Source organism: Cygnus atratus, chromosome 4 (genome assembly GCF_013377495.2).
Source record: "Cygnus atratus isolate AKBS03 ecotype Queensland, Australia chromosome 4, CAtr_DNAZoo_HiC_assembly, whole genome shotgun sequence".
In the NCBI taxonomy this organism is placed as follows: Eukaryota; Metazoa; Chordata; class Aves; order Anseriformes; family Anatidae; genus Cygnus; species Cygnus atratus.
The window spans coordinates 20,780,199-20,803,260 of NC_066365.1; the positions used below are offsets into that span (position 1 = coordinate 20,780,199).

General features: G+C 42.7%; 1 protein-coding gene across 12 annotated transcripts in view; it reads left to right on the top strand.

Annotated features, from left to right (window-relative positions):
* Positions 1–23,062, top strand: part of IRF2 (interferon regulatory factor 2) — a 41,648-nt gene that overhangs the window by 12,446 nt on the left and 6,140 nt on the right. For 4 of the 12 annotated variants that reach the window (XM_035557870.2, XM_035557867.2, XM_035557872.2 and 1 more), the window contains 7 exons: positions 4,142–4,268; positions 5,209–5,316; positions 10,749–10,848; positions 11,471–11,645; positions 14,154–14,202; positions 17,821–17,932; positions 21,782–21,946. In XM_035557870.2, the coding sequence (XP_035413763.1) occupies positions 5,230–5,316; positions 10,749–10,848; positions 11,471–11,645; positions 14,154–14,202; positions 17,821–17,932; positions 21,782–21,946 (688 nt within the window). In that variant the 5' untranslated portion in view covers positions 4,142–4,268; positions 5,209–5,229. Of the gene's footprint in view, positions 1–2,802; positions 3,339–4,141; positions 4,269–5,150; positions 5,317–10,748; positions 10,849–11,470; positions 11,646–14,153; positions 14,203–17,820; positions 17,933–21,781; positions 21,947–23,062 lie in introns of those variants that run through there. The other 8 variants (XM_035557876.2, XM_035557873.2, XM_035557875.2 and 5 more) reach the window with 5 other exon arrangements.

A 23,062-nucleotide genomic window follows, 5' to 3' on the forward strand; every position in this document is an offset into this window, starting at 1 on the left:
GTTGCTTTCACTTTCTCTCTACAGCTGCCATAATTCTACTGAAGAGCTCTTCCTTCTCAAAGGCTGTACTTTCTGTATGGCAGCAGTGTTATCAAGGGAAAAACAAACTTACTGGTACGTTTTAGCAGACAGTAGGGAGGACTACAAGCTCTTTATTGAACATTATCGAGTGAAAATATTTAAAGCTATATTTATATATAGAATATAACCCAACCATCATTTACGGCTTTTTAAATATTTCTTTGAAGGGAAATATCTCTTGAAAATAACCAATATTTTTGTAACTTCTTTTTAAAAACAAATGAGTACTCTGGGTTTCCTTTTGAAGAGTCTTACATAAAGAATCTTGGAAAAATACATCTTTCAGAGAAGCACGGAGCTAAAATTCAGTATGACTTGTTATGTCTTAAGGATGGTGTAGTGACAGCTACTTGCTGAATGCCCTTTGTACTACTACTTGTAAGAACATTGTTATGCCCCTGCTTCGATCTCTTAACATTGTTGTGACTCTTTTCCTTCAGCTGTGTCCTTTAAGAGGTCGGTTTGTACTCGTGACCCCAGGCTGCTGCTAGGATTTCAGTGTAGAAAGCTCATTTTCAAACACAACATGCGGTAGCAGGAGCCGTGTTCTGGCTGGCCTCCTCCAGGTTTCTGTGTCTGTAACTGGGTTGTGCTGGCCTGACTTCAGAACTCCTGTGCTCGCCGTCTTCCACAACACTTTTCCTCTGAGTCACGTCTGCAGAATTAGGACAGTTTATAGCTTGTCAGGGAGGAGATTCCACCACGGTTTTGTGGTGTCTATTTGCAAAAAAATAGAGTGAGCTGACTGCAGAACTAGCTCAAAGTGGTCAAAATGCTCTTATCGTGCTATTGTAGTGTTAATGCTGTTGTGTGGTACTGTTTGGTACATCCACATGTCTGCCGTGCTCAGCGCTTGTATGGGGGTGATATCCTTCATCTCTTAGTGCCCGTCAGTGTGTTTCTGCTCCCACAGCCCCTGGTTTTGACCCCAATTAAGAAGAGGTGTGTGATAAAAATGGAGCAAGAAAAGGGAAATGATATTAACAGAGCTGTCAGGCTTAATACATCTCTGTATGTGTACGGTTACAAGTTGTGGTTCTTGGCAATTGGCTTTCTTGTTAGGAGTGGCAAGTGTTTGCAAAGCGAATTCCCGGTAGGTAGGCCTCCCTTCACGTCTAAAGGAGTCCTCCTCTTCTTATAGGACAGAACAACGTTTTCTTAGGAAAATTAGCAGTCGATTGTGTTTCTTGGCGATTATTCTTTCCCTCCCCCCACCACGGGACAATTATAAACCAGAATTGAAAACAAACAGAAATGATTCTCAGCGTGGTGCCAGAAAGCTTGATTTCAGCGCGGGTCTCTGGGAGCGCTGAGCGTTTTGCTCCCCAAAGAGATGCTGGAGGTCAGCACAGTCCAAGCTTGACGCTGTGGCTTAAAAGCACGGAGGCTTCATTAGTGTTTTTGGGTTACGGGGATCCTACCCGTCCCCTCCAGCTGCTCCCATGCTGCGTGCTCCCTCTCGGCTGCGCTGCCACAGGCATTTCCAGGCAGGGTAGGAGCGTTGGGCAGGGTTCAACCAAACAAGCCCTACAGAAAGAGGTGCTGCTTGTAACCCAGCTCAGTTCCCTCCTCTCATTCACAACACTGTCTCCGCGAAGAATAGCCTTGACACGGGACAAAATTGGCGTGGGACCAGAGGTGGGAAGCGAATGGAGTCCACTTGTCTCAAAAAAAACCAAAAATGTGGGCACCTGCATGCAGCTTTGACTCCAGGGGTGTAAATCTGAAGGGGAAGTGCACCGTTAGCGTTGATCAGCAGTGGGTGGTAGGTGCAGAGGTGCTCCTGGTGTTACAGGCCTGCTTCACATTATAGATGTTACTGTTTCGTCCTCCTTACAAGGACCCTCTGGTTTTGCTTTTTCCTTTCTGCTGGGTCAACACTACGCGGGGGCGCGGGGACTTGGCATGCCTCGTGTTTTGTATGGCTCACCTTCGTTTCTGGCTTCGTGCATTTGCTTTATAATTAATGTGTGCTGATCTAGGGCGAAGCTGGCTTTACGTTAAGTGATGGCCAGTGGAACCTTACGTGCCTTTGCTGCCTGCTTTGGAGAATTTCAGGGGTCTTTAAAAACTTGAATGACTTTGAATGGCAGAAGGTGTTTGTCCCGCTACTCACTGAGAGATGGGCTTGAGGTTCTTCCCCCAAAGCCAACAGTGAAGGGTACAACAACAAAAATAGCACAGAAAGGAGCCATCAAAATAGGGCTCTCAAGCGCACCCATTAACTCTGCCTCTTAACCGTGTTACACATACTGGGAGGCAGTACTGAAACACAGAGGCTACTTTTTAAGGCACGGCAGGACGTGGCGTTTCTTACTTTACAAGTAAACCACACGTTTGACAGCTCTGGAGGGAAGACGTGGCACCTTCGTTTCACACAGACAATTGCTAGAGAGAGCTGACTCGTTATTTTCGTTGCAGAGATGTCGCTGACGTGCAACTGCCAAAAACCCCGCTACGTTTTAGTGCCGTTGTGGTCAGTGCTGTCCCAAGGCATTGTGTCTGGGAGTGTCTTCTGGCTTTATTTTCTGCAGCTCGTGGCCACAGAGGAGCACGGGCTGTGTTTTGACTAACAGAAGCGCGCTGCCTTTGCCCTTCTGTGAAGCATGGTTCCCCAGAAGAAGCCCACGGTTCCTTCCAGGTGGACATCGCTGCGGGTTTATTTTTAGCTGGGTTTGGTTTTACTTTCAGATAAACAGATCTCGGGAGCCACTCACAAGCCAGACTTCTTTTGTGACTACCTCCAATTAATTTGGTGCGGTGCGGGTGATGGATGTGAAGGTGTAAGCTGACGGCTGCAGATGCTGTGCTGGTCCCAGAGGCCTCTGAGTGCTGGGAAGGAGATGAACCCTGCCACGTCTGTGGGGAACAGCTGGGCAGCCCCATGGGACACGGGACGGACAAGATAAATGGCTCTACCTCGCCATCCTGGGCAGGACCTGCTTCCTTGTAGTAATGTTGGCAGCTTTCTCCTCTCCTGAAGTGCATTGCTTTTACACAAACACAGCTTTTACCTTTTTTCCGTCCCAAGCTGGATTTGCTGCCGCTGCCTTGAAGATGACTTCCTTGCCTGTTGCCTAAATGGTTCATTCAGACAGGCTTGAAATTTGTCTTAGAGGCTCATTAGCCACAACACGAGACGTGTCCCGCTGCAAACAGGAGCACTCACGTACTGAATTCTGAAGCTTATACATGGTGTTTCCAGGAATTATCTCAAAGTGCACGTATATTGAAAGAAATCTCAAGAAGAAACGCATGTAAGACGATAGTTGCATCTACATGCTCCTTTCCTGACAGATGAATAGAAATGTGCTCGCGTTTTTAGTACAGTCATTTGCATTTTTTAGCTTTGACCCTGCTTCGAGTGGGAGGGAGATGGTGGTACTGTGTGATTGAGATAAGGCAGTTGGTGCTGGAAGGGCTGCTGGGGCCTGCTTGCATCTGCGTTGTAAAAAGTGCTCGTACTTTTGCATATCTGAAAAGGGTATCGTGCATTTTAGGAGCGTGTCGCTGTCACTCAGAAAACTGCTTTGCTCCTGCACAGACCAGGGCTTTGCAGCAGGATCCGGCCATTGCTGCGCTCCGGGGCTGGCTGCTTTTTCATATCTGAAGTGAATTTGAAAGGGAGCCGAGCAGTTGCAAACATTTTCTGAGCTATTTTAGACATTTTTGGTCATTGGAAAAGGCTGAGGCTGAAGCTATAGTGACCAGCTCTGCACAGCAATAAATAAAATGCCAATAAGTTTGCTAAGAGATTAGCGTGAGCACTGCTGCTGGTAAATTCTCTGAGCGTATCAGGGAGCCTTATTGTTGCACTCAGGTTTTAATTCCCTATTAGTTTCAGGAAATACATGTCCTCAGAGCAATGAGAGGAAACTTTGAACGTTTTTCTTCCTCTTGTGCTGGGTGTGGGCTTGGTACTGCCTAATTGTTAGTCTGCCTGATGCCTGGACTCCCATAGGAAAAAAGAACAAACCCATTTACATTTGTGTCATTGCCGTGTGCTTTCAAATATGTAGCCTAGTCTTTTTGTTTTTCTCTCTTTGTTTTTTTTTTTAAGATCAAAGGTGACAAGAATAGCAGAGCAGAGAAGTTAAGAGTGATGCAGTGAACACAGATGTAAAGAACAAAGGAGAGAGGAAGGAGCTGAGCCTGGTGTAGTGGGGGAGAGAAGAAGAAGCCTAAATGCAAGTACTTGCACGTGGAGATGATTGATTGCAGGCTGCTTAACAGGAGTTTAATGTGGTGCTTTAATCTGCATCTAGTGCTGGTTGGCACTTTCGGAGTGGTGCCTGAGATAGGTTAATGTTTTTTAAATTATCTGTCTTGGCTTCAAGACTTTGGACTCTTATGTCAATAATTTACCGTTCTAAACGGGGAAATGGCATCGGGGTCACGTGCACGTGTGTGAGAGAGAGAAAGAAGTCGGTTTGAGCCCTGACTGAATAGTGTAACGCGGCCTGGTGCAGCTGAGGGGCTGTGAAGCACTCGCTTCCTAGCTAAGCAGTATCGAAATGTAGTAAAAAAATCTGTGACGGGGTTGATCAGAGAAAGCTGGAGGGGGCGTGGAACGTCGTCCTGTGCAGCCAGAACCAAATTTGTCTGAAAAATAACTGTGATGTGAATATATTTTTCATTCTCTTAATCAAGTTTACGGGACAGAAACAGCCATCTGAAAACACTCGAGTTAGTAGATACATCATTTTAGCTAGTACAGTGGTGTTTCCTGTGTTTGGTTTTGTTTTGGTTACATTTTCTGTGGCAAAAAAAAGTCTTCTGCAAATGCAGGTACACGGGCCAAAAAAAGAGGTCTCTTGGAGCGTAACTGATTTTCTTTGTGGCCTCTGGTATCCTGCCTGTATAAGCAGAAGAGCTGTTGCCATTGCCTTGTGTCTTCAGGTGAAGGGTGTACTAATACAGGTGTACCAAGACTGTTTTCTTCTGTGAAGAAAGCTTCATCATTTCTGTTACTCCTAGGGGAGGCTTCTACATAGATCCAAAGTCAGCATAATGTTTACGATTGTTCAATGCCTGCAAATCTTTAATAAGTCTGTATTTTGTGCTGGTAGATGGAGGAACCGCAGTTCTGCCAGGAAAACAAGTAACGTTGTCCCTTGTTCGCTTCAGCTCCTTCCAGTGCAGGTAACAATGCCTGTCGAAAGAATGCGGATGCGCCCATGGCTGGAAGAACAAATAAATTCTAACACAATACCGGGGCTGAAATGGCTAAATAAGGTAAGGTGTGTGCGCACATGCACATGTTTGCGTGTGTGTGTGTGTGTGTGTGTGAAAGAGGTACTTAATAGCAGTGTCAGAGGTTTGCATAAGTAAATCAGTGTTCCTGGTTTTCGAGGGGGCAACATAAGAAGGGAGGGCAAAGCTGAATGCTTCCTGCTGAACCTGTTCTTCTGGCCTCACATTCCAGATCTGAAGCTCTCTGTATTTGCCTGCTAGATTTGTGGCTTGTTTGTAAGCATTTTTCCTCCTCCAACTCTTTGTTGGTGAAACAACCGTCCTGAAGACTCCGTTAGTTTTTTTTAAGCTGGAACAAATTGCTCACCGGGTAGCATCAGAGAGATTTTGAACAAAATGCTCTTCTGAGGTGGAATAGTGTATTTTGCATTAACCTCCGAGTTGAGGTGATGGTCCCTTCTTTCAGAATTGGGTGAATGCTCTTACACTTCTCAAAGCAGTGAACCTGGGAAAAAATCAGTTAAGTTTTTCTGTTTTCAGGCCCAAAACTACTGTTCCTTGTCCAGAACTCATAGTGAGAGCACTAGATACTCTGTGAACACAAGTGTGGGCTCCAAAATGTTAGCACCCAATTAGAATTCTTCTTAATTGGCTGAATAAAACAGTGTATTTGAGACTTTGAACAGTAATAAACCCCAAAAATACTACATGCGTTCTGCAGGATGCAGAAGTGCAATTCACCACACTGAAAAGAATGGAGCAGTTTTAACTACAAAGTCCACATTATTATCAAAATGAGTAGAAATGCAGTAAAGTGGGTGCAGAAATACAGAAACTGCCATTCTGTCTAAGACACTAGTCCAGTTTGTCTAGTATCCTCCCTGTGATAGTAGATGTTGGGCTTAGGTGTTCATTTTTAAAACTGGGGAATGGCAATTAATATTAATATTTTTATTTCAGCTTCCAAAGCTAAAACCACTCGTGACTATAAAATTATCAGCAGCCCTATAAATTTTAGCTGCAAATTTTGTTTCTCAGGAACATCCTGCATCAGTTACTCTCACATGCTGTGACTGGGTAAATAAATATTGCTTTATCCATTCCCAAGGTATCTGCCCTGTGAATTTGAGTAGGTCCTTGTTCTTGCATAATGGGGTCATAGTTGAAGAGGAGGAAGAGAGCAGCTTTTACGGTTGTCTTTGTAATATGAATACCATATTCAGGTCCCTATGGATTCTTCTCCTTTGCTATCTCTACTTCTGTGTCAGGTCTCTCCTGCTAATGATCCATCTCTGCTGTCCTTTCCTGAAAATTTCTGTTTGATTCCAAAATAATTTCTCTATCAGGGCACGGTATTTCAGATTGGAGCAAGTTACTGTTAAATATAGTGGTGGTGTGCGTTTGCAGGTTATGTTCACGTAACTTTTCCCAGTACACCTTGGAAGTACACTTGCTCTGTGAAAACACTGCCTCTGTGCTAAGGGATTCACTCTTCAAGTTCAGTCCACTAGCCTACAAAGGCGTGTTGCAAGGCATGTCATGTTGTTTAATGCTGGCAGCTCTCTGATTGTGTTGTTGCAGCGGTTTCTGCCTTGTGCTTCTGGCGTAAGCTGTTTGCATGCAAGAGTCGGTAGGGGATTTTGTCCTTAGTTAGCATATTCTATGTTGATCAATGCTTGTCTCACAAATAAAGTATTTTGAAATTGAGTTTTTTTTCTTAGAGCAAAGCTCTGGCCCCGATCAGGAGGAGGACACCAGGCTAAATGGCCTGCGCTGACGTTTGTTAAACTTCAATTCCCCACTCTACCCTCAGATTTGGTATCATCCCGAGTTGCTTTTTCAAGCTAATTGCACTTCTGAGCGTTTCTGTTTAAAAATGCTTAAAAATCCATTCCAACAATGAATCATTAAACCAAAAATATTTCTATTTTTACTGTAAATCCTGACCATAAACAAAGCCTTGCATGGAATCTATGATAAAATGTCCTGTGTCACAGCACATTCTGTACAAACAGAATTGACTCTGGAAGTTGTAGGATTTCAGGGTTTGTATATTTCAGTCAGAGTTTGGCAAAGGACAGTTCACATTAAAGAAAAGAAGACGGGGCAGATAGCAAGAGAATGACACTCACTTGTGTGCACAGCTCTTAAGGAAATAAGATTTAACTATTGAAGAAATGGATATCACTCCATGTCATTGTCTGTCTTCTTGGGAAATTTTTCCAGACCAAGGAAGGAATTAAACCTCTCTCAGTTAAAAATGACAAGTCAGGTAACAGCTGACTTACCTAATTCCTTCCTCTGCTGTCAGTTAATCACATTATACCTCCTGCTTTGTTCTGCACTGCATTGTTAATGTTTTCCCCACCAGAACAAACCCTTCTGTACAGGGCTTAAAAAATAAATCCTTGTGCACCTCCCTAGCGAACATTTTATCCTGCTGAACAGCATAAGGGAGAAAGGGAATTTCTTTACCATCCCTGGGAGACAAACTGGAAGGAGTGAAGGAAATTACATAGTTCAGCAGAGGGCAGAGGTGGTGTGAGGAGGGGGATAATGGGAGGTCAGCGTCCCTCATGGATCTGGAAAAGGAAATTAGAGTGAAAACATGCAGAGTAGCTGTAACAGGAGCCGAGAGGCAGCCAGCTGCTTTGATGGCTGCTTGGAGTATTACCATCCAAACGGAGGTCACTATTTAAAATGTGTCTTATGACTTTCTAACTAATCTGTGATCTCATGCTCATTCACCCGACTGGAGCATTTTGCACTGTTAGGGTTTCAAGTGTTCAATACTGTTTTCCTCTTCCTGCTTATTTCTAAGAATGTGACACCTTTTCCCTTTCGATATCCCCACTGGATTGTGCTAGCAATTGCTGTTACGCAGCAGCAGTTTTCTGGGTTGTGCTTTTGACTTTGGGTGAGCCTAACTTTTTATACAAACTCAAGACTCATGCACAAACGTGCGGTGATGAAGTGCAGCATAAGAGAGCTCTTGATTTTCCAAGTCTAAGAAAAATCAGTGCTGAGCCTTTTCCTATTAATGTCATTATTAATAAACGTGAACTGAAGAAGGATTTGTGAAAAATATTTGATAATGTGTGAAATAAAAAAATAATATTTAAATAGGGAGGATCTAGGTAAACAAGAGCAGGACGCCACGGAACCATAGCCACATGGTTTCGTTGCAGTAAGCAGTCTTGTGGGGCTTCAGATAAAATCAGATTTTTACATAATTGATGAGAAAATGTTTCTGTATGTAAAATTATTTATATTTTAAAGTTATAATACATGTAGATTCTATGATTTTGTTATTTATATTAGAATTTGCTGTGAGTCCTTGTGCTTCGAGACACCTGGAATTAGGAAGAACTTTATGTAATGGACACTTAGACTGCTGTTGAGAAGGTCCTTGCACCTTCTTTGAAGCAGTGAGTACCACTGATGGTGACATGGTGCCATATCTGTAGTCTTATTCAGTGTGCAAGTTCCTAAAGAACTTCTTGGATTTCGTTGCAGACTATGAAATCAATTGTATAGCCTCCATAGCATCATGTAGCATTGTTGAAACTTCTTCCTATTACCAAACATGAGAAGACTTTTTAGTCTGGTCTATTTGTGCAGTTCGTGGTGGTAGATTTTTTTAATGGGCCTCTGTTTTTTCCACGCTAATCATTGTCTGCAGGAGAGTAAAGGCAATAGAGCTTATTCTCACTTTGATGAACACAGTAGAGCTGTGGACCACAGGAGAGTGGGGTTGAAGCTTTCTTTAGACCAACTTTACTTGGGGAAAGAGGAGAGCATATCTATAGGATGTTTTAAATATGTAGAGGGGGAAGAGATAGGAGGCAAAAGGCACGTGAGGCAAATGGTGAAGAACAGATGAAGAGGAAGAAGGAGTGTGTGAGAGTGTGAAGGAGAATGGAGAACATGTTAAATCTGTGATTTCACCAAATTAAAGAAAAGATGAAGCAAAAAGGGAAGAATGCTGTTCTGAACAAATGAATGTAAATGGGAAGGGATTGGAGAAAATAGTTGGAGGTGACAAAAAATGCAGGCTCAAAAAAGCAAAGATCACCCAGAAAGGAAAGGAAATAAGCCTAACCTTGACATTAGTGAAATATTAACCTGACAGACAAGGAAGAAAAGCTGTTGTTGGAGGAAGGGGGGGAGGGCAAAGGATTTATCTCACCCGACCTTAGACATCTACAAAGCAGTCATTTAAATGAGAGCTGCCTGTCTAAAGTTGTTTGCAGTTAATGGAGAGAAACAGGCACTTTGGGGTTGTAATTCAGTTGGTGAGTTGAAGGAAGTTGTGCCCTGAAAGTGCTTTTCTCTTCCCTAGCTGTGAAAGAAATCTAAACCTGTAGGGGTGGCGCTAACAGTGTAAGATGTCTGTATTTGAAGCCGGGTAAGGTGTATCCTGCCCAAGAGGAGGATTTTGTTTGTGGAGCAAAACCCTTTTTCATGGCTTTGCAGAAATGAGCATAACGTGTTCTTATACAACCCCCTTGGTCATTACATAGCAATTCTTTCCTGTGTTATACGATATGAAAGCACATCTGACCCAGCATCCATCTGGCCTACTATCCTATCTTTGATGATGGCCTGGGCGAAGTGCTTGTGGAAGGAGTAAAGGAGACACCACCAGGGGAATATGATTCTTCCCAGTCCTGTGCTGTTTGAGCTCTGAAAGGCATTGTGCTCCCAGAGGTGGAGTTGCATCTGAACCCATCATCTTTAACAGTCACCAGTGTACTATCTTCCACAAGTTTTTCTGTTCCCTTTGTGAATCGGTTTATACTTCCACTATATAAGGCACGCCCTGGTTTAACTATGTGTTGTGTAAACAAACAAACAAGCCTTCCTTTGGATTGCTTTAAATCTGTTTTTCTTTGACCTAAAGTTTCTGAACTAGAAGAAGTTTAGCTACTTTTAATTCCACCCCTGCACATGGGTGTCCTATATCTTTTTTTATCCCATTGCGGAGAAGTCTACATTTGATACACATCCTGTTTGATTAGCTCATAAATTTTAGATAGCCCTTTCTTTCACCATGCTAGTGTTTTACTGGCTGAACTCTAAATCCCTTGAATTAGCTCTGTTCCTATGGTTGTTTACTTTTGTATCTGATTTTTCTAATCATAAAAGTGTCCGTGCTGCCAAAACTAGCCCTCGTTTTGAATGTTTAGAAATGTGTAGCACTGAATGTTTTATCCATGTGTCAGCTTGGAAGGCTGCCAGTCTCGTAGTCCACGAAGGGGCATCTGAGTATTTCATATACTTGGGGCTGTATTCTGCTTTCACTGATGCCAGTGGATGTTTTCCTATTGAGTTCAGTGACAGCAGCACTGGGTTAGAAGGAAGCAAAACATTTGCAGATGCTGGAAATGCATTTTTAAATGGGTGACTTAAAGTCATCAGAAAATCCCTCAAGTCAATCAATATCGGCATTTCCTGTTTGTTTTCCCTTCCAGGAGAAGAAGATTTTTCAGATTCCATGGATGCATGCTGCAAGACATGGGTGGGATGTTGAAAAAGATGCTCCCTTATTTAGAAACTGGGCAATTCACACAGGTATTGGGACTCTCTTTTTGCAGGACAGATTTTCACTTTGTTTTCCCTTTAAGAGTTGTATTTTCCTCCTTTCATGTCTTTGCTTTTACTAACACAGTAAATGAATTGAAGCTTCCAGATCTGTGGGAGGCTAAGTGCTTTTTTCAAGGTCTGCAGTACTCCCCAGCTTTATTGAATGGCCATAAGTCATTTGCATTTGAGGAACACAGTAAAACTTAATTGATTTAAACGTTAACAAGATCGGGTTCAAAATTGTTTGGAGTAGAGCATGCTCAGCACTTTGTAGACTTGGGCCCTTAGGCTTTTTATGTGTTTCTATGGATTTGAGCCAGACATAATAAAGGTAAATGCTGTGCAAGCTTTTCCACGTTGTGGTAGAGTTCCATCTGATCCGCAGTGCCCTAGGTCTTTCTTGAACAAAAACTGTTTTTAATCATGTGTTCTAGAAACATGCATGAGAATGAGATCGCACCATTCGCTTTCTCTTGCAACCTCAGCTGTTGTTTGAATGCCCATCTTGAGAACCAAAGACTAATGCCTTGGAGTTGACCTGTGTTGCTATTAGTCTGCCTTAGGTATTCAGTTGTGCATCGTATGTGCCTAACTCTCTTTTCTTGCTTAGGAAAATACCAATCGGGGGTAGATAAACCTGATCCAAAGACATGGAAAGCAAACTTCCGATGTGCTATGAACTCTCTGCCTGATATAGAAGAAGTGAAGGACAGAAGTATAAAGAAAGGAAACAATGCCTTCAGGGTGTACCGGATGCTGCCACTATCTGAAAGACCTTCTAAAAAGGTAGAGAGTTTGTGAGCGTGAAATCGGTGTTGGGTGCATTGCTACCATGGGGTCTGCATAATGTGCCAGTTTTACTTCTCCTACTGTAAAGTCAGACTTTCCTGTCCAGGTGTTCCACAGAACTTAGGAACTTCTGTATGAAAAATGGGCTGCATTCAATTAAGAGAACAAGCTACTTTGAGAGAGGATCGATAAGATATGATAACTGGTGGTCTGTGTAAATGGTGATAGTTCTGTTAAAGCCGATGGAGCTGTGTGCAGGTGCTAGTCCCATGTACCTTGCTTAAATTTTGGGGCTGCCAGTAACTGCTGCCAAATGGGCCAAGTTTGATAGGGGACAGTGATACGGCGTAAGCAGCTGAAGATTTGCAGAGTGACAAACACCCCTAACTTGAATCAGGAAAAATGTTTCCTGCGGGAGGTGTTAATATCAGTGCTGAACTAAAGCACAGTTTTAGGAAGCTGAGAATACCACAGAGGAGAGCCCCTATTCATTTTTCTGTGGCACCACTTTCAAAATCACAGTCCCTCTGAGGTATCCTAGCGAATGAAGGCAGCATAAAGCCTTATCTGCTTATTCCCTAACTCTCATGAGAGAACTGGGTCTCCTTCAGTCAAGGAAGCTGAATAGAGGATGTTCGACATCCGTGCATTTCACACAGTAAAGCTCATTCAGAATATGGTGGCAGGCAATTTTCTGTCTTTTTCCAAGCAAGGATAGAAATAAACTCACACTCTTTTTAGCTGAGTGGGAGCAGTACACTTCAGCATAGCTGTGGCCTACATAGAAAAGCTGGTTCTGTAGGTTGCAGGGACCAAACTCAGATGCCATGTGGAACAGGGAGCTCAAATTCAGCATCTGGGTTTCCTATATAAGGAACAAACTCCCAGGTTTGACATCCTAGGTTTGACATCCTTCTCTGTTCAGAATGTTAAACTATGGAGCCACTTCTTTAGTTACATAGGTAAACTAGGCCATAAAAAAAAAAAAAAAAATAAAAGGCTGTCCTCTTTGCCCCCACAGCGTAGTAGTGGTGACATGAGAAACTGTTTAAATTCCTCAGATTTGGCTTAGGTGTTAGGTCTCCTACATGCCAGGAGAAGATCCAACCACCAGGTCAATCTCATGAGTGATTTCTTTTTGAGTAGAAACACTGGCTTCTTTATGGCTTTGTTATTGTCTCACGGAGTAGAAGATGGGCTTCCTTGTTCCTCTGGTATCTTCTAGTGCCTAGAAGTATTGGATGAAAAGATAACCTGCTATCCAAATGCATAATGCTCCTCTAAAATCAAATCCAGTTCACGTAGTGCTCAATTTGTTATTTTCTCAACTTGAGAAGTAAAAGGCACATCTTAAGTTTAAGGTAACTGTGATTGGAAGCATTTAACTCTGGCATTTCGGGGGCAGAATCATACTGTGAAATGAAGATCAATCTGGAAAAAGTAGAATTTTTGGTTTGGAACTGTTTCCGATCTCTCATCTGTGTTGCATTTTGTACATTCAGGCATATATCCATGAACCACAATCTGTCCCATTGTGGTAGATTCCTCTCATAGCTGTAAGAGCTAGAAAAGTTCATCATGAAAAATGAGATTCTGGAGCTCTGTGCAGGAGAAGATTCCACTACAAATCCAGTTACTATACAACTGACATACTTTGGGCCTTGTATATATTCTCACTTGCCCTTTCTACATGGCATGTGGCTATATTTATGTATGAGTGAGGGCAAAAGAATTTGTCTGCAAACATTTCTAATTCGAAGTGCTGTCTTGTAGTACGGATGGGAGAAATTCCTGGGACACGTCTGTACAAACAGCGGGGTAGAGCACAGCTTGCATCAGCAGGTCTGAGCTTTCACGTTAGGGTCTCTTCAGGACACAGCAGGGGCAGCAGTGCTGAGGTCTGCCAAGGCACGGGAGGTTTGGTGAGGGCCATACACCTTGGGTTTTCTTCTGCATTCTCAAATCCAGCATGATTACATAAACCACTTTTGCATTAATTATAATATATAATCCTTCTCCCATGTTGCAAGCAGTTACAAAAATGCATTGAAAATTGCTGTGATCTCACATGTTAAATTAAAGAACGATCTCCCTTTTCCTGTTGCTGCAGTGAGAGTGTCTCAAGTGTGATTAGGCATGCATTTTGATTTTTTTTTGAGCATTTTTCTCAAGTTTGCTTCTCCTTTAGCAGTCCCTGGTTCTTAGTATGTCACTCTTTCATATTTTTCACCTTGCTTTTTTGAATGAGATCACTTTATTTAGTCCATTCATGGTTCTTTTTTGCAGTCCTTCAAAAATGAAACACAAAACCTGAGTGCTCAAGGTGAATTTTTGACTGCCCAGGCCTTATAGTGAGCTTAAAATTAAACAAAATGAGTTCTCCCTTTCCTAGGAGGTGCCACTATTTTGAGGCATATTTGGGGGCTATTTCTTAGTGGATATAGAAGGCATATAGGAAAACTCGTGGCATAGAGAACTTTAAGAAATCTTCTTTCTGTTGTTGCAGGAAAAAAAACAAAGTCCGAGAAGGACGACAAATTCAAACAAATTAAGGTAAGAAGTGGCTGTTAATACTGTAAGAGCTTGTGAAAACAATCTGTTGCAATATTTTTTAATAGCCCCAGTAGTATCTTGTGGATATTTGCAAATCTCCTATGCTTGTGGTTTGGTTAAGTAGTTACAGTTATTTTGGATTTTTTTTTTAAACCTGAAGCCTGTTACAGCCATGACTAACGTCATCAGTTGACACAGCCCTTGTGTTGCAATGCCTGGAAGTTGGAAAACTGGCAGCTTTGGCAATACATCTGCCATTTGTTTGTCTGTGTAAGTAGAAATAAAGTAATTACGGAAGGAATGCTTCTGAACAATGCGACTACCTTTTGGAGCAATTAGTTTTTGTGTAGAAGGCATTGGAAATTCATTTTCGTTTAGGCAAGGGGGAGAAGTCTTATCGGAGCTGCACGTTCTGCTCATGCACTATAAGTTGGAAGAATTCAGTTGTAAAGCTCATCAGGTAGCATATGAGATTTCTTCTCGTTCAGAGCATGGACCCAAACTCACATTTGCTTTCCCTACAAAGCATGGTATTTGATAGGTTTCACAGTTCTGCTGAGGCCCCTCAAAGAAGATCCTTGTTAAATAGTGGCAGGATTTGGTCCAACTTCATTTTTTTCATAAAGTTTCCAGACTTTCAGGTTTCACTGAAGTTTGTGTTCTTGGGTCTTTCATTGAAATCTGGGATTGGAGTACTGAAAGCATGGCCTGCAGTAGCATGTAGCAATGTCCATAACAGAACAGCTCGGTCCTCCGCTGCTTGCTTGTCAGGGACTGTGGCTCTCATTCCTCAGCCAGGTGAATGCTTGAGGCCTGGGAAAATGACTTGATTGCAATTGGATTTGGAAGGCAAAAACTCTTGATGATTTGTGACTTGTATAATTATGTGTCAGAGCACTGCGTTATTCTGGTAAAGTCCTTTGGTCGGTGTCGGGCAGCACACGATGCCTCCCAAACCTGGCAGGAGCACTTTGCTGTTCCCCTTCTTCATAATCTTTCTTTTAGTCAAAATATTAAATACCTGAAAAGCTGTAGAGGTGCTTGAACAGTCTTGTCCTCTTCATTAAGGCTGATCTCACAAATACTGCTTGCTGAGAGAGTTCCGGTGATGTCTGGGAGATTATTACACACAGCATTATGCCTGTGAGTAGGAGCCTGCAGGGAGGCGCTCGCAGCTTTTGGGGGTGCTTTCTTGCAGCTTGGTTGCCCTGAACTGTGCAGAAGTGTTGAGCCACACGACCCCCCAGCAGCAGTAAGCTGATCTGGCCGTGCTTCCAGCACATACACCTGCCACTGATAGCTATGAATATATGGCTCGCCAACCACTAATTATGATATGGCTGCTTACCTCTTGCAGGCTTTGATATGGGGCCAGGTAGTATTCCTGACTGTTCTCCCTTATTCTGAGAAGTGTGTACATGAGTTGACTTCCAAATATGCCTGGATTTTTAAAATAGGCACTCATTCAGTGCTCAGCTACTGCTAGGTGGGCTGTTGAGTGCTGAAGGCAGTAACTGTGAAGAAAGATGGTGGATGAGTTAATGCACATGCACATTTTTGAACACTGAAAGCTGCTTAAATTTCTTTGCTTGCTGATGTGGATTCCTAAGATCTGAGCTGCGTGGTTTTTGTTGAAAGCCTTGCAGTTACCTTGAAAACCTCTGCTTAGTGAAGATGAGCGGGAGGTTGTTCCACGACCTGCCTTTTAACTTCTGTAGGGTAACAGGGTCACCACCGCCAGACCCTGTGGGTGCCCAGAGCTCTAAGGCAACCACTGGTGGGGGTGAGGAGAGCTGCCGGACCTTGCTGGTGAGACTTGGTGCCAGACCTTGCCGGGCTGGTGGGGCCGAGCCCGAGCAGGGTGCTCAGTGAGGGCGCTTCCTTCCTCGTCCCCGCTGTGGGTGAGAGGCCTGGCCTATACCTAATCCCTGCTCCACTTTAGGCAAGGGGGACTGAGAGCGGGTCTCCCACCTTGCAGATGAATCTCCTGGGGTTTTGGGCAAATGGGGGAGAGGCCGTAGGTATCTGAGCAGCCCAAAGAGAAATAGGCTCTTTCCTTTGAAACAGAGTTCAGGGCTGAGCTGCCTGCATGGGGCTTAATCTACACCTTATCTTACGTGTAGTTTTGGCTATGCGTGCAGCTTCCCATTCAGACGTTTGTTTAAGTCGAAGTGACACCTTTCCCTGTCCTTTCAGTTTAGCTTCCTCCAGGCATAACTGAAAAGTTAAGTGCTTTAATAGTGGCTATGCCAGTGTCCACGTCCCTCTGTGGATCTGGCACTGTCACCTGAGTTGTAGGATGAATATTTATTTCTGCAGCTTGAAAGGGCAGCTAAATAAACTTCTCTGTAACTAAGCCTCAGCAAAGCTGAGCGAGTTACAGTGTGAGCAGCATTCCCATGGGGGCTGCTGTGTTTGCCAGGGCGTTGCACAACACCAGGGCTCCAGTGCAGAGTCCTCATCTGTCTCTGCAGTCGGTATTCGTGTATGGATCAATAGCAGCTAATTTTATCTTTTCTGTTTTTCCGGTCCTTTGACTTGTGGGCTGACACCACCAGTGTGGCTCATCGAAGACCCGGTTGCCACTAGTGCTTTACTCTCCTCTGATTTTTCGTCCCCATGATAACAGTTCGTGTGGTTCGTACTGTGAAGGGGGCTGGCGCCACAAGTCTTGAGGCTTGCCTTTGCCCTACGCTTGCTGAAGTGATTTGGAGCAGTGAAAATGGGCATACCGTGGCATCAGATCACACCGGCAGTTCTGCACCTCTCTGCAGATGTGCCATGAGGACAAGAGCCATGCAGAACCTCACTTTTGGTGGCGGCACTGCCTGCCCAGAATGAGAGCAGAAGACTTTAGACTTTCTGATAGCCCCACAAAGGAACCCATAACAGGGAGGAGGTTGGACTTGTAGTTAACTCTTTAAAAGTCTATAACTTTTTAAGAAGTCCCGAGTTTGTGCAATTAAAATTTTGGCGTCTAGTCTGAAGGGAGGATTTTAGATTCCAATTTGAATGTACCAGACCTACAGAGTATGCGTCTTGTGGACAGCTCAGTGTATATAGAACAGGTGGTGTTTGCCCAATGCTGTTGCCCCATGGTAATGTTTATGATGTGATCTAAAAGGCTGTATTTAGTGTAAACATTTTGGTTTGCTTTCAGGCTTGCTGCAGAGAAAAATTAAGACTAGAATTTAGTAATTACTATGCTGAAGCTAAGGCTTCCTTTAAGAGAGTGCTAAGAGATACAGCATGTTTGGAAGGGAGAGAGGATGAATATTAAATAGAATACATTTTAAAGCAATGTTTCTTCTTTGTTTGTTCCAAATGTTAATCTCTTGTAGTAAATAGCACACTACTTTCTTGCTCTCTGAAGGCTCACTCTAAATCTGAGAATTAAAAATAGCTTTAGTTTCAAAGCTGAAGATTTGGAAATGGAATAAACTCTGGCTGCTTCTCAGAGAACCAAATTACTCGTTCTGAAACTGTGTCTAACAGAGCAGTGGCTATGCGGCAGGCAGAAGCGATTTAATTTATTACCATCTCAGAAAAAAGGGATGAACTGAGTCCAGGCTCCTAAAATAAATCAAACCTGACCCAACTGTACTGTTTTCATTCTAGCAAGAGCCAGTTGAATCATCTTTTGGGATTAATGGGCTAAATGATGTCACTTCTGACTATTTCCTGTCCTCCAGTATAAAAAATGAAGTTGACAGTACAGTGAACATTGTAGGTAAGTACTACTATGCTTTTCATATATGCTAAGCATACAGGTGAATTAAAACACGATTTCATGAAATAGGTGGTACCAGAAATAAACTTCTGACTCTGCCAAACTCACCTTTCCAGCAGTATTTCGCACTTTGGAAAACAACACAGTTATAATTGTCTACATGTTTTTTGCTAGCCCAAGCCATGCAAGGTCCTGCTTGCGGGCCAGCCCCACCACCATGCCGAGACAGTGAGCAGCACTTCTGCAGCATGGTTGTTCCCCTGAGAGCCAAGCACTTACAAACTTTTTCAGGTGGCTTTTCCTGACATTAACTTAGTATACAGGGTAGTCTTCAGCTATGAGGATATTGTAGCCAGTGTCTGTGGGAGTTAAACCAAAGTTGGATCATGGTTTCCCGTTGCTCAAAGAACAGGTTTGTATAGGTTAACATTTTATTTGTGAATTTAAACCTACAGATGAAATAGAGGACCTCAGTTCTTTTACCTCAGAGTCCATTCTTAACATCACAGAGCTAACAAGAACGATCAGTGAAGACTGTATTTAGAAACCAGTACGTTAGGAATTAGATGTCATCTTTGAAGAATGTGAATAATTGGACCTTGGTAGAATAACGGGGCTGTTCTTGACAGCTCTTTTTTAGCTAAGGTTGTGACTGTAGTGAGGAATCTTAGAAATGTGACCCATATACCATTTTCTCTAGAATTCCACTTTTAATATATGAGGAAGAAGTGTTTGAAAAAATATGTTAATCTTCTGTTTGCAAAGATGGCAGAAAGTACATGCAGTGATTTTTTGCTACCCAATTTTTTGTCACAGAACTTTTCATGAAGTCATTCCTCTAAGTACTTCTATGGTTTAGAAGTACTTTTGCTCTCATAATGGCAGTGTATTTAATCATCTCTTGCTTTGTAAAAGTATTAGGGCATGATTTTTGCTCCTACTATTACAGAGGGCTTTATAACTCAAAGGAATAGCACAGTAGTGAGGAATATTTACAGACTGACTCAAACAAATCTGAAATACACCAAAGCTGATATGCAGCCCCAGCAAGGAAGCTTCATACACTTTTGCTTTATTTTACAACCTTAAAGTCAAACAGAGATCAATTAATAGCATTCTTTGAAATGTACCTGCTGCTCCCCCAAATCCAAGAGAGTAATTTTGCTGCAACAGCTCAGTTTTGTACAGTGCGGTGTATCCTGAACACCTGTTAAATTTTATTGTGAGATGAATGCATGTTGCACCATGGCAGATCTTAGTAATTTACAGGACAGGAGCCATGCTGGTAACATCGATGTAAAAGTGGTAAAGGGGCTAATGTGGAAACCAAGCAAGATGTTCAGAGGAATAGAACTGAATTTGCACCTTAAGGGCTTTCATTTTTCCTTGAGCTCACAAGGGAGATGTCTGGTTAGCCTTTTTACCCCTTTGCTCCTATGGATAGACCTAGCATCCATTTTCAGAGGTGGAACAACAAGGTTTGGATGTGTAACTGTGATCCAGTGTTGTTTAATTAATGGCTTGTGAGTGTGCTGCTTATCCAGTCTGAGGAGAGAAGTCCTTATTTAGTACTCCAGGCTGGTATTTAATGTAAACAGGGGGGAAAGGGTAAAATAGATATATTCTGCAGAAAGGAGGGAAGTCAACTGGTGGGGAGAAAAGACAAACAGCACTTGCAGTGCTTCTGACATACGTGCAGCTCGAGGAAGAGTGGTGGCACATTGCCCAAGTGAGCAGTATTTTTTGCTGCACTGAAATTATCTCGTGGGGTGGGTAAGAATTCTTCAGGTCTTGAGGAGAAAGATAAAACAGCGCAGATGGCCTGTTCTTATCCCAACAGTGTTGCACAATACTGGTTTCTCCTGGATAAAAATTAACTGTGTGTGTGTGTGTTTGTGAGCGTGCACACGCATGTGCTCCCGCCCCCCTCCGCTCAATAAAAAGCAGGTCCTTTCAGAACCAGGAAAAGTGACAACAAAATGTCTAGAACAAAATGGTAGTAATTGTAGTGGTCCAACTGAAAAATAAAAGACTATCTGGTATGTACGTAATTTTCTATATGTTGGAATTGTCTCATAGAATGCACATCCCCCAGGCTTTGGGGGAGTTGCCAGAAGTTGTCTGGCACTTCACAAAGCTTTTCCCTGGGAGAAAAACCTGTCACTTTTCTTTTTCAAAACATCGTGTTCTTACATTGTCTAAAGATAGAAGGCAGGAATGGGTTTTGTGTATATACATGTGCATTCATGTATATTTACCTGAATCCATCCAGAGAAAGATATTATCTTTTCCTTTTTTTTTTTTTGTTTTAATTAATAATCAGAGTACTTAGGTCACTTAACAGAAGAATTTCAAGTTGTACTGTGCTTCACTTACCACATTTTTCTCCATCATGAATCTAGAATAAAAACGTGCTGTCTGAATTCCTAATGATACCGTATAGCTTGGTAAATTAATGGTGGCTGCCCTTTGAAACACCAGTATTGGCCAGCTCCAGAATGACATTACCAAGTGGAATGGGCTACTGAGCCTGAAAGATTTAGTAGAGTTGTTCCTATGTAAAACTTAAAATAGGCATTTATCACTGTACAGTGTGTTTAAGACTAAAAACAGTTCACAAAACACAGATAAATCTGAACCATTTCCTCTGGCACAAAATCTTTCCAAACTCTCGTTGAATTTGGTAGGAATATTATATGTATGAAGGTTGTTTCTTTTGATGTTTTGTGGTCCAGTGAAAGAATATCTGTAGTCCTTCCCTTTGTCTCGGACAGCTGGGGTTTCAGGTTAGCCATCCCCTGCGTTGGCTCTGTACATCCATGTTGTCCTGATCTACCTAGCGGCTTTCAGCTCAGTGCTGGATTAATGCAGTAGTCTTGTTCATACTGCTGGGATCAAAAGGGGGGGTTGTACAAGACAAAGGGAATTGTCTCAAGCTGCTCCAGATAACTGAGGTTTTGGCTTTTACAATAGTACTTCTTTGCTGAGTAACTTTTAAAGTTTATTCCCCTGTTTCAAAAGGGTGTTCTGAAGCACAGCTAGTGTCTACAAAGTATTTTGGGATGCTTACAAAGCATCCATGGTGCTTTCACTTTGTAGAAATAAGCAATGTTACTTTGGTATTAAATATTATGTCCATGGGGGAATAGGAAAACCATCTGTTAATAACTAACCAGACTGTAGCTGTCAGTCACAGACCACAGGGACTACAGACTAGCAGTACGACTGTGATTTTCTACATGCCACCACTGGCATTGTGAGGTTCAGTGAGAATAAGCATCTAACTGGAGAGGAAATTTTTGGCAGATTCACGTCTCGTATAAATCAGCTTTCTAACATATTTTACATGACCAGGTGGCTGGTTTTTTGCACGCCTGTTCTGACCCATTTGCTTTCATGATGCATAATTTACACGAGAGCATCCAGAGGCTATGGGACGTTGGCAGCTTGTTGGGTGAGGATGCTTCCCAGATTAGGAGAGATTGCTGTGGTCTGTATGCCCTGGTGAAGGGAGAGTGTGGCTGTGGTCTTCCCTGGGAAAGTGTCTGGACAGCTGATGTGTTGGGGACGGCTCGAGGGCATTTTGAATGAGAGCCAGGAAAAAGTTAGGCATTTTCAGTTGTCACAAGTGGAAAAGAAATGTCTTTGAAGGTGATGGAAACTAAATATATCACACAGGTTTCCTACAGAAGTCCCTTTGAAAGCAGGTGGTGGACGTGGAAGAAAGTGCTGAGGCTATATTAAAGACTGCATTTCACTCAAATACCAAGCAGTCTCCAAGAACAAGCTCTTAGAGATTCATAAGAGTCAACATAAACTGAGTAATCAATTTTTTCTTCTGACTCCAAGTTGTAGGACAGCCGCACCTTGATGGCAGCAGCGAGGAGCAGGTGATAGTTGCCAATCCTCCAGATGTTTGCCAGGTAGTAGAGGTGACAACAGAAAGTGATGAACAGCCCCTCAGCATGAGCCAGCTGTACCCCCTACAGATCTCCCCTGTCTCATCCTATGCAGGTAAGCATCGTGGTGCTTCTTTTTTGGAAATGTTTGGGAGACACTAGATTTGCTCAGGAGTGTCAAGCCAAGAGGCAGGGGTCACCACAGGGGAGAGGGGGGCTTTTCCAGGGCAGCTGGCACAGATTCAGAAATGTCTGTTCTGCTGCCTTCTGTATTTTTAACTCAAAAATTCAGTCCTGTATATTCATTTTACCTTGGGAAACAACTCGGCAGATCTAAGGACGGAAATGTAAGCTGCAGTTTTTAGCCTGTGATTAATGGAAAAATAACCTTTTCAGATGTTATGCAGAGAGATCTTGTCATCTTTTATTAGAGGGACATTTTCAATGGTACAAATGATATGTTGCCAATATATTGTGTCCCCTTTGCACCCTGACCTTTTAAAGATAAAAGGTCATCTCTGATGCATGTTTCCGTGATGCCTGCCACAGTGGGTACAGAGTGCTAAGGGCTGCGCTAATGATATATAGTGTAAATGTGGAGCTGAGGGCCCTGGAGGAGTGGATTTGTCTTGTTGCGTATAGTCTGCAGACTAGAACAGCCATGTAGTGACTGATAACAAGTGGTCTGTGGAAGTCTGGCTTCCAACGTCTGTCTCCCATCTGGATTCTCTGATATCTAGTAAGGGTTGAGATAACAAGCTTTCCCCTGAGTCAGGGTGCTAACAGTTTCTCATTTTTATCTGGCCCATTATTTTCATAAAACTGGTAGGAAGTTAAGAGTCTTGGCACTTATTAATCCCTTATCTAAGACTGACAACGTATTCAGAAGTTGTAAGGGGAGAACAGATACAAATGCACACATGGGCACGCTATATAGAGTCCTTGCAATCACATAAGCCTTATTTCCGTAGGAAACAGGGCAAAACCACATTTGAAAGTAGAAAAAGTTTCATATCCAACCTGTCCTTCCTTCTTTAACATATTGCTAACTTGCAAGCCTCAGGATACTGAGGCAGAAACAGAAAAGTCATCTTTTTAGGCAAACTTGCGTATTAATTGTTCCCAGTGCAATTTATTATTTTACACATGGTTTTGTCTTTGACTCATTAGGCTGAATTAGTTCCAGACACGTTTTCATAAAATATGGATGTAGGAATTTTTATCTTTGGGT